The sequence below is a fragment of the Rissa tridactyla genome, chromosome 8, assembly GCF_028500815.1.
Source record: "Rissa tridactyla isolate bRisTri1 chromosome 8, bRisTri1.patW.cur.20221130, whole genome shotgun sequence".
NCBI classification, from domain to species: Eukaryota; Metazoa; Chordata; class Aves; order Charadriiformes; family Laridae; genus Rissa; species Rissa tridactyla.
Genome location: NC_071473.1, coordinates 4,630,506 through 4,645,266, shown reverse-complemented (window position 1 = coordinate 4,645,266; position 14,761 = coordinate 4,630,506). Strand labels below are relative to the sequence as shown.

Genomic DNA, 14,761 nt, shown 5'->3' with positions numbered 1-14,761 from the left:
TTGCAGCAACATTGCGTTTCTACACGAGTAGACGTTGCCCTGAATTTGATTTAGATAGCGTAGGCTCTAGGGTTGGAAAGACTGAGGACTCAAATTCTAGTTGAAATTCTGGCTGATGAGACCCCAAGCAGGTTGTTGCTCCCAATTCCGTGTGTGGGGTACCGAGAACATCCATCTCAAAGACAGCTCTACCTGTAAAGCATTCCAGGGATGAGTGAAGTACCCCAATGCTGCAGGCTCCATATTATGTTAAGGACTGAATAAAAGTGCCTACTTATCAGTATGCCTGGGTATGCGCTGTTAAGTTAAGCTAGTTTAACCTTTTGTTTTCTAAATTGCACAATTTATGGTGGATATCAATCTGTATGACAGAAGTGCATTATCTAATTAGGAACTCAATTCTCTATTTTGGATTTATTAAAATAGTTTTAGGATAATGGCAAATTCCCTTTCGTGGGGGAGGAGGAGGGAACATGCAGGAGCTCATGATAGCATTATCTTGGAAGAAACAGACCAAAGAGTATTATTTTTTAATAGCACCTTTTCCCTTCCGCAGGACTTCCTGACCCATTTGCAAAAATAGTTGTTGATGGATCAGGTCAGTGCCATTCAACTGACACTGTGAAGAACACATTGGACCCCAAATGGAACCAGCATTACGATCTGTGAGTTTTTTGTAAGGTCATACGTAAAAAATATTCCAGCGATTTATCTAGTAAATGGAATAATGCAAGGGTTGGCACTGCACCTCCGTTTCGCATTAGCAAGAAGAGTCCCATTTGCTGAGGAGAACTGATTTTTTGCAACAAGAAATGACCTGTTAATAAAGGAGTGGTACTTTGCTCTTAGTCGTTTGAATTTGGAAATACCTGTGTGTCAGGTACACAGCACAGCTGCTTGGAGGAAGCTCTGCTGGAGCAGCACAGTCCAGCTTTTACAAAAGATTGTCCTTGTAGTGATTTATTTCCTTCAAATTATTAGAAACATAAATTTTATAGTTTTGTGCATTAATCAGCTTGTTGCATAGCTTTTTCTGAGGCTGGCTGTAGTTAAATTCATGCTGCAGCGATATCAATTTAACATGCAGTGTGAAATCATAGAGTGGTAATTCATTAATAACATAATTTCAGCTTAAGCGCTTCTGTATTTATAATAAAGCAGCGTGACTGATGTACTAAAACGTGTCAGAATTTGTACCAAATAACACGTAAATGCTGTAAAAAGATGTTCTTTTTTCTAAAATGACTCTTCTGATATGTATTTTCCTAGATATGTTGGGAAGACAGATTCCATAACCATCAGTGTATGGAACCATAAAAAAATCCACAAGAAACAGGGAGCTGGCTTCCTGGGGTGCGTCCGACTCCTCTCCAATGCCATCAGCAGGCTAAAAGATACTGGATGTAAGAGCAATTCCTCCCTGGCGCAATCAATAACCTTCCGTGCCTTGGATCTGGGTAGTGAATGCTGTTCCCACCCAGCCCTCCCCAGTGTTTTGTTGATCTTTCCCATTCTCGTTTGCAGACCAGCGTTTGGATCTATGCAAACTAAATCCCACAGATACCGATGCTGTACGAGGCCAAATAGTGGGTAAGAATACTCCCGGCTAAACTTTCATCTGCTTGGGTAAATACACTACACGCACAAATGTATTAAAAAAAAAAAAAAAAAAACCAAAAAAAAAACCAAAACAAAACAAAAACCTGCAGTCATTATTGCTCCCGTGCCTTTTCCGTGTTGTTTCTTCTGACTTTAATGGGATTAAATTGCATAACCTGAAATTTTTTGTTGTACTCCTACGTAGGAGTTTGTTTTCACTCGGTTGGTAGTGGGAAACAATATTAAACGGAGGGAGCGCATCTGGCAAGGTTTCTAATGCAGCTCTGGAAGGGTAAACGTTGTTGTGAAACTGATTGCATTTGGAGCAAGGGGACAGGCAATGAAAATCTTCTGTGATAAAGAGGATCCGGAGGAGTTAAATTTTGCAAATTGCTGGTAAAGAGGATCCGGAGGAGTTGAAAGAAATTTTGCAAATTGCTGTTTTAATACCTTCGACTCCTGTAATCCGTTTCTAAATTTCAACAAGGCAGTGCTAGTTTTACGGCTAATTTAACCCATTTTACCACGTTTTGCTGCCCCCCACCCAACCCGAGCTTTTCATTGATACATAAATATATTTGGCAAACCCCAAATTCTCACCGTAATGATGACATCTAGTGGTGAGTCATTTCTTGCCAGCTTACCTTGCTGGATCCTCATGAAACACAGATGTAGAACCCGACATGCTTGGTATTTACAGAAACAGACTCAGCTTAAGTTTTGATGTGGTTTGAAGCCTCTGGTTTCTCGTCTCCATTTTTAGAAAATCAGTAACGCTTTAGGGTTACAGAAGGAGTTTTGGTAAGTGGTGTGCTCTCGTGGGTAGGATGCAGTTTTCCTTAATATTTTACCCTTTATAAATGTGGGTTGTTTGGCTTTGTGTTGTTTTTAAGGGAAGAGTTGTTCTTTTATTATTAATTGTGTTTCTTTTTTTTTATTTCAGTCAGTTTACAGACACGGGACAGAATAGGTACAGGAGGTTCTGTAGTAGACTGTAGAGGGCTTTTGGAGAATGAAGGGTAAGGATTGTTTTCTTTACGCTTAATTAGAAAAATGGTTTATATGTGGAAAGAATTTAATTAACACTAGAAATATTAAATATCAGTGTGACTAACATGTTGTCTGGGAATATGTATCAGGAACTAAGGTTATAGCTGGATACTTTCTTGAAGAAAATAAGCTAAACAGGATAATTTCTATTACCAGTGCTTCTGGCACTTCTCTGAGAAATTTGGGGTATAAAAATATTAAGAAAGTGGCATATCTTGGGTTAAAAGTTGCAGCACTTAGAGTAATGGAGAGAGAGAGAGAACAGTTATTTCTGCATTCACTTCTCTTGTGATGGAAACTCTTGAAGTTTCCCCGTTTTCAGAACGGTTTATGAAGACTCCGGACCGGGAAGGCCGCTGAGCTGTTTTATGGAAGAACCGGCACCGTACACAGACACTACGGGGGCTGCTGGCGGAGGCAACTGTCGCTTCGTAGAGTCCCCCAGTCAGGATCAGAGGTTTCAGGCACAGCGACTTCGGACTCCTGAAGTCAGAGGTCATGTACAGACACCTCAGAACAGACCGCACGGTCACCAGTCGCCTGACCTACCAGAAGGCTACGGTAAGATTTTTCCATAAAATTGAACTTTTCCATAAAATTGAAGTGGTTTTTGTTTTTGTTTTTTTTTTCAAAAGACTTCAGAGAAAAATGCTCCTGTTTTAATATATAGACGTGGTTTACCTGTTAGAACATGCAGCATCCACATGCATCTAATGGTCTGCATTTTGGAAAAGGAGCTAAGCAGTGCAGATGGGAGTTTGAGATTGGCTAATTAGCAGTTGGCTACGCCAGGATACACTGAGAGGTTGACGGTAAATTAAACATGAGTTTGTGGTATGATGCTGTTACAGAAAATTCACTGCTAATCTTGGCTGTGTATCTAGGGAGAACGAATGTAAAGAGCTCTTTAAACTAGAGCAGTAATGCTATTTTTTCCTTCCCCCTTGGCATGTTGTGTAGGTTTGAGCCCACATTTGAGAAAAGATCAGGAAAATATAAAAGCAACAAAGCAGCCAGTAGTACAGAAGATTAGGGAGGATAAGATTAAGGAGAATGTAAATCTCGGAAAAGTGCACACCAAATCTAGGAGTAAGGAAAGCCAGTTTGGGGGTTTGGGTTGCCTCAAAGTCTAAAAATAAAAATGCAAACTAAAACATACTGGTGCATGGATTTGTGAATTCCGAAAAGAACACCAAAATGTGTAGTCAGAGTAAATTTGTGAAGACAGTGTTTAAAGACAAAACAGTCGATGCTGCAGGAGATCAGGTGGGATGGCTCAAGTACTTTCTCCTACCTCTGCCAGAAAGATAATATGCTAATGGCTTTGAATAAACAGTTTATTCAGCTTTTTTTCAGATTTGTAATTAAGAATAATCTTTCTTCCCTTTTCATAGAACAAAGAACAACGGTACAGGGACAGGTTTATTTTTTGCACACACAGACTGGAGTTAGCACATGGCATGACCCTAGGATACCAAGGTACGTGTTTATAGTTATGAAGTCAGGGTCGGGTTTTTTTTTTTTTTTGGGGGGGGGGGGGGAGGGTGGCAGGGAGTTGAATCACTAAGAGCAAAAATATATGAAATGCCCTGTCTAAATTTAAAGGGAGAGCTACGAGCAGAGGAATAATCTTGGATCTTTCTCGTTACCTTTTCACCAAACGTTAAGGATTGCTCTTTTTTGAAAGAAAGAATTATCTACTTGTGAAGCATGTAAAACAAAAGGGAAAAAACCATACGTAGTCTTTCAGGAACTCCCATTTGACAATTTCTTCCTAAAATGTCAATGTGACATTTTTTTGTTTGTTTGACTTTGTTGTTGTTGGTTTTTAGTGAAGCCACAGATTTATGAATCCTACCTTATCTTTTTTTTTTTTTTGGATGAAAACAGTAAGTGTCTGCTTTCTTAAAGCCATTGTTTCCTGGGTATTGAACTCTTTTAACTTTTGCTCTAAAAAGTGCTCGCTTCTGCATAACTGAAGCAGAGCTTACTTGTCATCTTTAAACTTGAAGTGGTGTTGGGTTTTTTTTATTCTTCAGACCAATGAGTTGCAGCTAGAAAATTGGAATCCTCCACATGATTAATGTAGTAAAGCTGCTTTAAACCTTAACCTGCAGTTAATCCCGGTCTTTGTGACTAAGGTCTGGCGCTTTTCCTTGAGGAGCTCTGAATCCGGGCTGTTTGGCCGGACCACCTGCACACCAGATTCAAGAGTGAAACACAAAGTTTGTAACTCTTCAGCTGCTGCGCTGGCTGGATAATTCATGAATGTGATACAGGATATTAGAAAAATGATATAAAGTAGTGTAGGCAAAAGTGTTGATAAAACCACAGTATATGAAGGATATGAAAAATAAAGTCGAGAGGGAGAAAATAGCTGATGTTAGATTAGCTGGTATTGTTGGAAGAAGAAATGACAGTGCTCATTCTGCATGCCACTCGTGTCAGGCTTGTGTGCCCAAAGCCTTGTCTCTTCTTCGAGTGATGCTGGTTGGCCTAACGAAAGGCATTGCTGCTTCTCTCGACAAATCTTAGAGCCAGGTTTTGAGGACCAGCAATGTAAGTGGAGACAACAGTGTCTTGTAAGTCACAGGTCGCTCTCGTTTTAGTTAAAGGTGGCTTTCTTACTACCAAGTCACAGCGCAAAAACCTAACCTTGGCATTTAGCACAGATGTAGGTTAAAACTTGATGTAATCAGATCCCTGAAGTACTTTCAGATGCACAGCTGATTGAAACAAATGGTTACAGCCATAATCTTCTTTAAGGAGCCTAACAAAGGCTTGTCTGTCTGCCTGGGTATCTATCCCCTTCTGGCTTATACTCACTGGGACATTAATGAAGCCTTTGGTGTACAAAGCGTTTCTACCTTTCTAAAAAGGCTCTTGGTTTACTCGTTTATACTGATGCTGCCTGGTTAGATTTAGGTAAGGAAATACAGCCCTGGATAACAGATGAATCCATGCCAGCTGTCTAAAGAATATTTTACTTAACAGTAGCTTTTCTGTCTAAAAATAATCTTCAGGTTTCCCTCCTTTCTTTTTGTGCCGCTCTCAGTGATTTTCTCTATGAGGTGGCTGGGACCTTAAGCGTTTTCAATTTTCTAGGTGTAAATACATCCCACGTATTGAATTCAAACACTGCCTGAAAGTGAGAGACTACCTTTAGCAGCACTTAAAATGATGCCCAGATTTATCTAGGATGAAAGGGGTGAATGCGTTGGTAAAGCCTTACTCTCAATGATTTATAGGTCAAATAGTTAGGATTGTAACCTTGTCTAACTAAAGAGGTGGAGGGGTTTTTTTAGGTGATTTTAGTATTCGGCTGCCTTAGTCTCTTAACTTACTGGGCATTTGGAGACAGTGGTTGGTGCAGAGGCCTTTGCTTAATCGTTTGGTTTTCTGCACGCGGATCACATTAGTGTTAATGGGAATTTCTGTGTGAAATTTTCGCTACGAAAAAACATCTCTTCCTCCTTTTGCAGCCCTCAGAAGCTCTGTCATCACCTAAATGATGATGCTGCATATTGAAGTTACTTTTAAGCTGTATGAATTTGTTGTTTTCAAAGCCTTTCCAAGACAGAAGACGTTTTGCTGATTTACCTTTCTGTATACCGTGCATACGCAGGGAGTTGCACTGCTTAGATCGAGGGTTCTAAAAAGAAAGCGTTAAAATAGCTGTTCTGTCCTTCCTAAGACTTCCATAGTCTAGAATCACTGAGCACCAAATTCATTCCCCCCTCTCCCCTGAATGTAAATTGATTTCATCTTAACTTCAGAAGTGCTTTAACATTTTGTTTGCTTTTCTCCTTAGAGACCTTAACAGCGTGAATTGTGATGAACTAGGACCTTTGCCTCCAGGTTGGGAAGTTAGAAGTACAGTTTCGGGAAGAATATATTTTGTAGATCATAACAACAGAACCACACAATTCACAGATCCACGACTACATCACATCATGAAGTAAGAACCTCGCTGGATAAATGATTCATGTCTAGTTTGGGTTCTTAAACCTTTTATTTTTGTCCAATTTTAACTACAGTCTGGGAGTCATGGGGGCTGAAAAGCTGCGTGATAATGATATTGGGGAAGAGATGCAACCGGTGCTGTAGGCAGGGTCCGAGCATTGGTTCTCAGTGCTGGTTTTATCTAACCTTTTCGCACATACTCTTCAAAAGTGTTTTTACTGTGCTGTGCAATCCTCAGGTTTAAGGGAGAGTTTGCTTATTTCGGCACAAAGCTGATCTCTTTAAGCTGGTTTGAGAAAATTGCACCAGGCTATGTTGGAGCGAATATGGAGTTCTGGAAATGCTGGGGCATGGGGTAGAGGGTCTGCGAGGCGGTTCCTCCGCACTCAGCTCGTGCCTCTCTGCTTCAGCAGTTCTAGCTCTGTGCTGGACCCGTGCTGGCTTTGTGCTCCCGTGAGCTCCAGACAACAGGAATATGAAGCCAGCTGGAGTCTAGTTGTGCACAGCCAGCTCGGGTTTAGCAGGATTTAATAAGCTCAAGCTCTGCATCGTGCAAAGGCAGCTGAACTGTTACGGAACTGACCCTGACCCTGGAAGCAGCCTGGCAGTGCAGCTCATGCCAAGATCAGACTTTTTCCTGGATCCGAGTTGTCTGTGCTTGAAGCCAGCTCTGGAATCTCTATATCAAGAAATCATTGCTCCACCACCCAAATAAAGGATAATTGGATAATAAAGGATAAGGATAATTGAATGCACGATACAGAACGCTAACTGTATCCTGGGCTGCATCAAAAGAAGCGTGGCCAGCAGGTCGAGGGAGGTGATTCTGCCCCTCTGCTCTGCTCTGGTGAGACCCCACCTGGAGTACTGCGTCCAGCTCTGGGGCCCCCAACATCAAAGGACGTGGACCTGTTGGAACGGGTCCAGAGGAGGCCACGAAGATGCTCAGAGGGTTGGGGCACCTCTGCTGTGAGGACAGGCTGAGAGAGGTGGGGGGGTTCAGCCTGGAGAAGAGAAGGCTCCAGGGAGACCATATATCCCCTTCCAGTCCCTAAAGGGGCTACAGGAAAGCTGGGGGGGACTCTGGATCAGGGAAGGGAGTGATAGGACGAGGGGTGATGGTTTTAAACTGAAAGAGGGGAGGTTTAGATTGGATATCAGGAAGAAATGTTTCACGGTGAGGGTGGTGAGCCCCTGGCCCAGGCTGCCCAGAGAAACTGTGGCTGCCCCATCCCTGGAGGTGTTCAAGGCCAGGTTGGACGGGGCTTGGAGAGACCTCTAGTGGGAGGTGTCCCTGCCCAGGGCAGGGGGGTTGGGCTAGGTGACCTTTAAAGGTCCCTTCCAACCCAACTATCCTATGAAGCTGCAACTATTTGGGACAAGTACATCTTTCTCTTAATAACTATAGATGCAGTACTTTTACTGTGTCAAGAATTCCCAGCTTTATTTTGCATGAAGCTGGAATAAAATTCATTGCAGTTGTTAGATAGTTCAATTTATAAAGCTGTTTTTTGTTCCATTGGAGGTGTCTTTTCATGTTATACTCTTGAAAGTTGTCACTACATGGGAGAAATACCACACAAACTTTTTATTAACGGCTCGGTCAGCATTCAGTGATCGTGCTCCACAGCCTTTCACAATGTATTGACATGTGAAAACTGAGCTGAAAATTGCTGAAACTCTTATTATAAATATCTGTATTCCTTATGCTCCTGAATGTAGGGTAACGATGCTATAGAAGTTAGCCAGCTGAATAAACGTATCACTCCAGGTTCCTCTTGGAGAAGCTTAATCAGTTCTTCCATCATTGTTTTACATATTCCTTATTGTTAACGTTCCAGGATAAATATTTTACTTTTCTTTCAAAGCCATCAATGCCAGCTAAAAGAGCCCAGCCAGCAGCCCCTGCCAGCTCCAAATGAGGGGTCACTCGAAGACGGGGAGGAGTTGCCTGCACAAAGATATGAAAGAGACTTGGTACAAAAGTTGAAAGTTCTTAGACATGAGCTCTCTCTTCAGCAACCCCAGGCCGGTCACTGTCGCATTGAAGTATCCAGAGAGGAAATATTTGAGGTATTTGATTGACTTTTTACTACTATTACCAGCTTTTATCGCTCAGTAGTTAAGTAAAACTGATCTTTGATTATAACAACTCTGCTTCGTGAAAGAGGTAGTGAAACCCACCGAGTATTAACAGAGCTGTCATTGGAATTTGCTTTAGATGAGCACTTCAGCAGAATAATGTTTGCTGTAGTTGAGTAACAATCAGTTATTATTACAGTAACGCATCTTCGTAGACTTAATTGTAGGAAGGAAATAAAAAGTCTGATTGTAAAATTACACATATTAGGAATCCTACCGTCAGATAATGAAGATGAGGCCAAAGGACTTGAAAAAGAGGCTTATGGTGAAATTCCGAGGAGAGGAAGGCCTGGATTATGGAGGAGTAGCAAGGTGAGATTTGGGGGCTTGTCTGATACTTTTTAACTGTAAAACTGTCCCGTGACCCGTGCTGTTATCATTCCTTTTCAAATTATCTCTTAATGGTATCTGTTAAGTTGTTTGTGATCGAGTTTATAGCTAGTGGTCGTAGCTTCAGGGTTCATATTATGGTAGATTGGAAAGTGGACACATGGGGTTTAACAGTTGTCCCACAGCCCCCCTGGTGTCAAAGGCTCATACCAAATGACTTGGTATGCCTTGTATTTGGGAACGTTACTGGAATTAATGCCAGATTGAGGTGTTCCTGTTTCCCCTCTTCCCCATAGGTGCCCTGTTTTCATCACCATTACCCAGTGAGTGTAAAAGGCTTGTTTAGGGGTGGGCTGTTCTCTTACTGGAGAAAGTGCTGATCCCAGCAACAGGTTCCAGTTCGCTAAGTAAAGGTCGTCAGCTCCAATTGTGAGGTCTTTCAAGGAGTGTAGAGACTTTGAATTGAATATTGAATTTCACTCTCTGATTGATGTTAGTTCCTTCAGTACTTCTAAACTAAACGAAGTCTGTCGATGAGTGGAGTAAGACACTTTACCGGTTTTTAAGCATAACTTTTTGGTCTGCAAATGGAGGGCAGTACGAGGTGATCTGATTTTGAAATAAGCATTTCATAACTGATGACTAGTCTGATGATTCACAATAATTGTGTTGTCTGAAACTTAAGTGGAAGTGTGTTTTTTTTTTTCTCTTCTTTCTTTTTGGCAGAGAATGGTTGTATTTATTGTGCCATGAAATGTTGAATCCCTATTATGGACTCTTCCAGTACTCCACAGATAATATTTACATGCTGCAAATCAATCCAGACTCTTCTATCAATCCTGTAAGTATTAACTTCTGAGGGACGTACCTGCTTTAACAGAGGTCTTCTGCAGTTCTTTGTTGTAGCTGTTCTTCCATGGCAAGAGTGTAAACCGAAGGGTAAAGCAGCATAAGAATGTGTTAATGAGTCTTCGAATCATAGAATTGCCTAGGTTGGAAGGGACCTTTCAGGTCATCTAGTCCAACCATCACCCTAACTCTGACAAGAATACAGTATGAAGCAGAGGGGTTTTGTTCTGAAATTAAAAAACATGAGAGGGGAGGGATCCTTTGATAAGCATGTGATTTCTTTGAGACTCCTCAGTGCTGACTGGGATGCGTGATGACTCTGAGAAGATACACAGAGGTGAAATTCATCTTCACTGTGAATGCGGGCGGCTGTGTAAGCAGTGTTGAATCCTAAGCAGCGTTCACCCCATGACTGTAGGGGCATCTATGCCTTGCTTGCCCTTTCTCAATAAGCTACTCTGCTCGCTTTTTTTTCCTCACTGGCAGATTTGTATTGATGCAGAACCTGAAAGGAGCAGCAGTTCTGTATTAGGATAGAGGAATTTTTCCTGACGTGACATTTCCTGACATTTGCTCTGTAAGATGGGGAAGATAGATTGGAAGAATCTCAGCCACAGGACTCAGTTTTCAAAAGTCAGTTTATAAGCAACATGAAAGACGTGAAAAAAACTAGCACATGGCCTGCTTCCTCAAGAGCAAAAGGATTTTGATGGTTAAACAAAGAATAAACTAATTTGTTTGGAATTGTCATATTTTGAATTCTGGGGATTTTCTTTTCCCGAGTTTTGCCCTTTGAGAAGTCTAGAGGACTTGCATGCAATTTAGTAGTCAAGTAATTCACAGAGACTTGACATTTAATCATTAAATGCTTCTGTTGTTGGTTTTGTTATGAGGAAAAATGGTGGCTCCTCTTGCCCAGAGGGTTGCAGATAACTTGCGCTGAACATACAACTGATGGCGCAGATATAACCACAAGATGTCAGTGTCTTCCCACGGCCTGATTTTCTCTCCTTTCCCTGCAGGACCATTTGTCTTATTTCCATTTTGTTGGTCGGATAATGGGTTTGGCTGTGTTCCATGGACACTATATCAACGGGGGTTTCACGGTTCCCTTTTACAAACAGCTTCTGGGGAAGCCCATTCAGCTCTCCGATCTGGAATCTGTTGACCCAGAATTACACAAAAGTTTAGTCTGGATCTTGTAAGTACTGTATCTATCACTTGTCTCGTGTAGAGAAGATGGGGTAGAGTATGTTGGCAATAGTGAGATAATGCTTTACAGAATATCTTTGCAAAAATCTTGTAATGGTGGAGATCTGTACAAAATTATGAAACTACTGTTACTACGTCAAAAAGCTCAAGGTACTCGAGGAAGAGTTCTCATTGCATACTCTGTGGCAGCTCTCCTTACAGCAGAATAGACACTAAATCACTAACCGTTGGATGGGTAGAATATCACAGTATCAAAATCCAGACTCAGGACAGAGTACAGCCTCCTTCAAAAGAAAACCGACTTTGATTGAAATGGAAATAAATGGAAGTAATTTGGCCTTCTGCATGCTTACAGTTCAGAACAAAATCCAGCATTCAGTGTAGCTTTGGGGCTCTTCAGCACTGCTTTCCACTATCTCAATTTCTTTTCGTAAATGCTGTTTTGAATTTTGTATTTAAAGTTACTGATGTTGTTTAATTTCACTGCGTGTGATGTCTTCCGTGCTTCACACTGATACATGACAGCAGATCAGATTATTCCTGTGTGTATATGTGTGTGTGTGGTTTTGTGTTATATAGGGGTTTATTAATTATCCTGAGTACTACTAGAATTAGATGGATGACTCATATCTGATCAGGCTCTTCAACATGCACTAAGCTATATAGAAATTGGTGATGGTGGCGATATTCCTCCAGTGCTGTGAAGTGCAGATGGCTAGTTACTAGGTTTATCCTGAAGACTAATTAGTGTTCAAATAACAAACTGTCAGCCTCACCAATGAGAGTTAGCAAAATATCGAAAGTACGAGGTTTACCCTCTGTCTTTCCCTTGCCAGAGAGAACGATATCACCCCAGTTCTGGACCATACATTTTGTGTGGAACACAATGCTTTTGGGCGGATTTTACAGCACGAACTCAAACCAAATGGCAGGAATATTCCAGTGACAGAAGAGAACAAGAAAGAATATGTCAGGTATTGCAGAGCAAAAATATGTCCTGTAAACGTAGTGGAAAGTACGTACTAAACAGAGGATGTTTTTAATATAGTGAAACTAATGAAATAAGTATTTTGGGGGGAAATACTGAGTCGTAGATGACCTGAGTGTTTTTACACAATGCGCCGTTGTAAGACCTGGGAAGATGAAGCTGTGAATTGTACTTCGGTTTTTCTGTTGATGGTGCAATAGTTAATTGTTGAGGGAAAAAGAAACCGATAAGCACTTCTTTCATAATACAAAACGTGTGTGTTAAAACAAGCTCCTCTGTACAACCAGCGTTTTCCAGCTCTGCTATAAAAAGCCCAGTCCTGTCTAGCTCATCATCCCTGACTTTTTCTTTCCACCCCCCAGGTTGTATGTAAACTGGCGGTTTATGAGAGGAATAGAGGCACAGTTCCTGGCTCTGCAGAAAGGTTTTAATGAACTTATTCCTCAGCATCTCCTTAAGCCTTTTGACCAGAAGGAACTTGAGGTATCTTTTATCCACATGAAATATTGTTTTATAATTTGTTTGATCCACAATCAAGAACTGATTTTAAAAAAAAAAAAAAAAACAAACAAAAAACAAAAAACAAACCACACAAGAAAACAGGCGAACAAAAAACACTCCCACAAAACTTATTCCAATTTACATACCAGAAAGCTGTGTATTTGCTTAACCAAACCCTTTTTGGTTTATTCTAGACATTCTTTGGATTGACATTATTGAGAGGGCTACTTAAACAGGGAAAGACAAATACAGCATGTCGTTTAACGGAGGACTAATGCTCAAAGCAGGTGGTCTGGGCAGGGAGAGGGCACTGCAGGTGTGAGGAACTGTTGGCAAGACCTGACGTGTTTATCTACCCCAGAACTTTTCTTCAGTAACCATTTCCACGCCTGGCTGTTTCTATATGCACATTGGGCATGGTTTGTAGGAGCTAAAATAGAAGCGTAGAGCACATAGAAAAGAAATGAATGTCTTCTCGTTTAGTCCTGAGGTGCAGAATGCTACCTCTTAAAATAATTCCTGTTATAGCAATTTTTCCTCTGTTTTCGCCTTTTTAAAAGAATAAGGCAACCTGTGGAATATCGACCGTTTGTGGTATTGGAAGCACTGGCTTTGTGGTAGCCGTTCGTGCATACTGATTAATCCCATGAAGTTACTGCAATCCATTTGCGAGCTGCCTGAAAAGGCAGATTAAAAATCCATTAAATATTCCAATACTCTCTGCGTCACAACAGTCACAACTTTCCTAATAATGTAAATGAGTGTAAGCGGCTGCTGTCTTGGTGGCACAAAAAGACAGCTGCTACATGGTAGCTCCTCATGTGATCCTCAGTATGGAATATTATGGGAAATTTAGAATATGACGCACATTTTGTTTTGAGGGATGAAGTCTTCTCTGTGCCATTTATTTGTCGTTGCCAGGGGAGGTGGTTAGATTCATGGCCAGCAGCGACTTCCTTTTACAGTGTTTTGCAACCTGGTGTCATCTGGAAAAAAGATGGAAGTAATATGTCTGGTCTGTGTCAGAGCCTCACACAAACGGCATCAGAAAACAGATGCAAAGTTTCTGTAGTTTGTTGTGGAATAACAAACCGACTGGGATGTTACCATAAACCGAGCAGGATCCTGTCCTAGTTGGTATTGGCCCCTCTAGGACAAACCTGCATCGGGACAGTGGTGCTGTGTAGCGCCGTAGATGTCATGTTGTCTTCCAAGACTGTGCTGTGCCCTCATAAAGACATACTGTACTTCTCAGGTAGGATAGATTTAACAAAACAGGTCTTGAATGGGCTTCTGACTCTCGTTTCTAGTGCAAATTCTGACTCTGGTAAGCGTACTCCTTGGCCAGTTTCCCTGCAGTTTAACTGGAGAGATTCGCTGCCTGTTCCAAACTGGTTTGGAGCGTTTACCGTGCACCAAAAAGGTGGTTCAAGCGCGTAAAGAATGCTAGGCTTTGTGAAATGGTTGGATTTATGTTTTTATAGCTGCAAACTTGAAATTATTCTGAATGTTAAAGCATTTTCTAATCCCTTAACAGCTAATCATAGGAGGCCTGGATAAGATAGACCTGAACGACTGGAAGTCAAACACGCGTCTAAAGCACTGCATGGCAGACAGCAATATTGTGAAGTGGTTCTGGCAAGCGGTGGAAACATTTGATGAAGAAAGAAGGGCAAGGCTGCTGCAGTTCGTGACGGGTTCGACGCGTGTCCCGCTTCAAGGTTTCAAGGCTTTACAAGGTGACTGATGTGGAGGACGAGTTAATCTGTGGGGTGGGAGAAAGAGATAAAAATCGCGTGGTATTTACTAGCCCCTTGTCAAATATCAGCTTATTACTGGATAACTCAAGCACTTAACAAACTTTTTGTCCCAAGAGCAGTTTTACATTTGTCAGCAGCTCTGCTGACAGCGAGCACTTTAGCTGTTGCTGATAGTGATACAAGCTGGTAAATCTGTCATCATGTAGCACTTTGGTGTCAATATTAGCTTATCAGTCCCCTACAACTCTGTGGACTGATGTTAAAACCATTGCGTGCACCTGATGATAGAGCTGACTGAACAACTTTTTCACGTGAAAATCGTATTCCCTTCGTCGTTCGGCAACAAACCGTTAGACTTTAAAAATAA

General features: G+C 41.4%; 1 protein-coding gene across 4 annotated transcripts in view; it reads left to right on the top strand.

Annotated features, from left to right (window-relative positions):
- Nucleotides 1-14,761, top strand: part of SMURF1 (SMAD specific E3 ubiquitin protein ligase 1) — a 47,995-nt gene that overhangs the window by 27,728 nt on the left and 5,506 nt on the right. For 2 of the 4 annotated variants that reach the window (XM_054211698.1, XM_054211697.1), the window contains exons 3-16: nt 557-665; nt 1,270-1,403; nt 1,525-1,590; nt 2,543-2,618; nt 2,957-3,210; nt 4,044-4,128; nt 6,461-6,607; nt 8,481-8,685; nt 8,963-9,066; nt 9,811-9,925; nt 10,956-11,134; nt 11,982-12,119; nt 12,496-12,616; nt 14,172-14,373. In XM_054211698.1, coding sequence (XP_054067673.1) covers nt 557-665; nt 1,270-1,403; nt 1,525-1,590; nt 2,543-2,618; nt 2,957-3,210; nt 4,044-4,128; nt 6,461-6,607; nt 8,481-8,685; nt 8,963-9,066; nt 9,811-9,925; nt 10,956-11,134; nt 11,982-12,119; nt 12,496-12,616; nt 14,172-14,373 — 1,935 coding nt within the window. The remainder of the gene's footprint in view (nt 1-556; nt 666-1,269; nt 1,404-1,524; nt 1,591-2,542; nt 2,619-2,956; nt 3,211-4,043; nt 4,129-6,460; nt 6,608-8,480; nt 8,686-8,962; nt 9,067-9,810; nt 9,926-10,955; nt 11,135-11,981; nt 12,120-12,495; nt 12,617-14,171; nt 14,374-14,761) is intronic. The other 2 variants (XM_054211701.1, XM_054211699.1) reach the window with 1 other exon arrangement.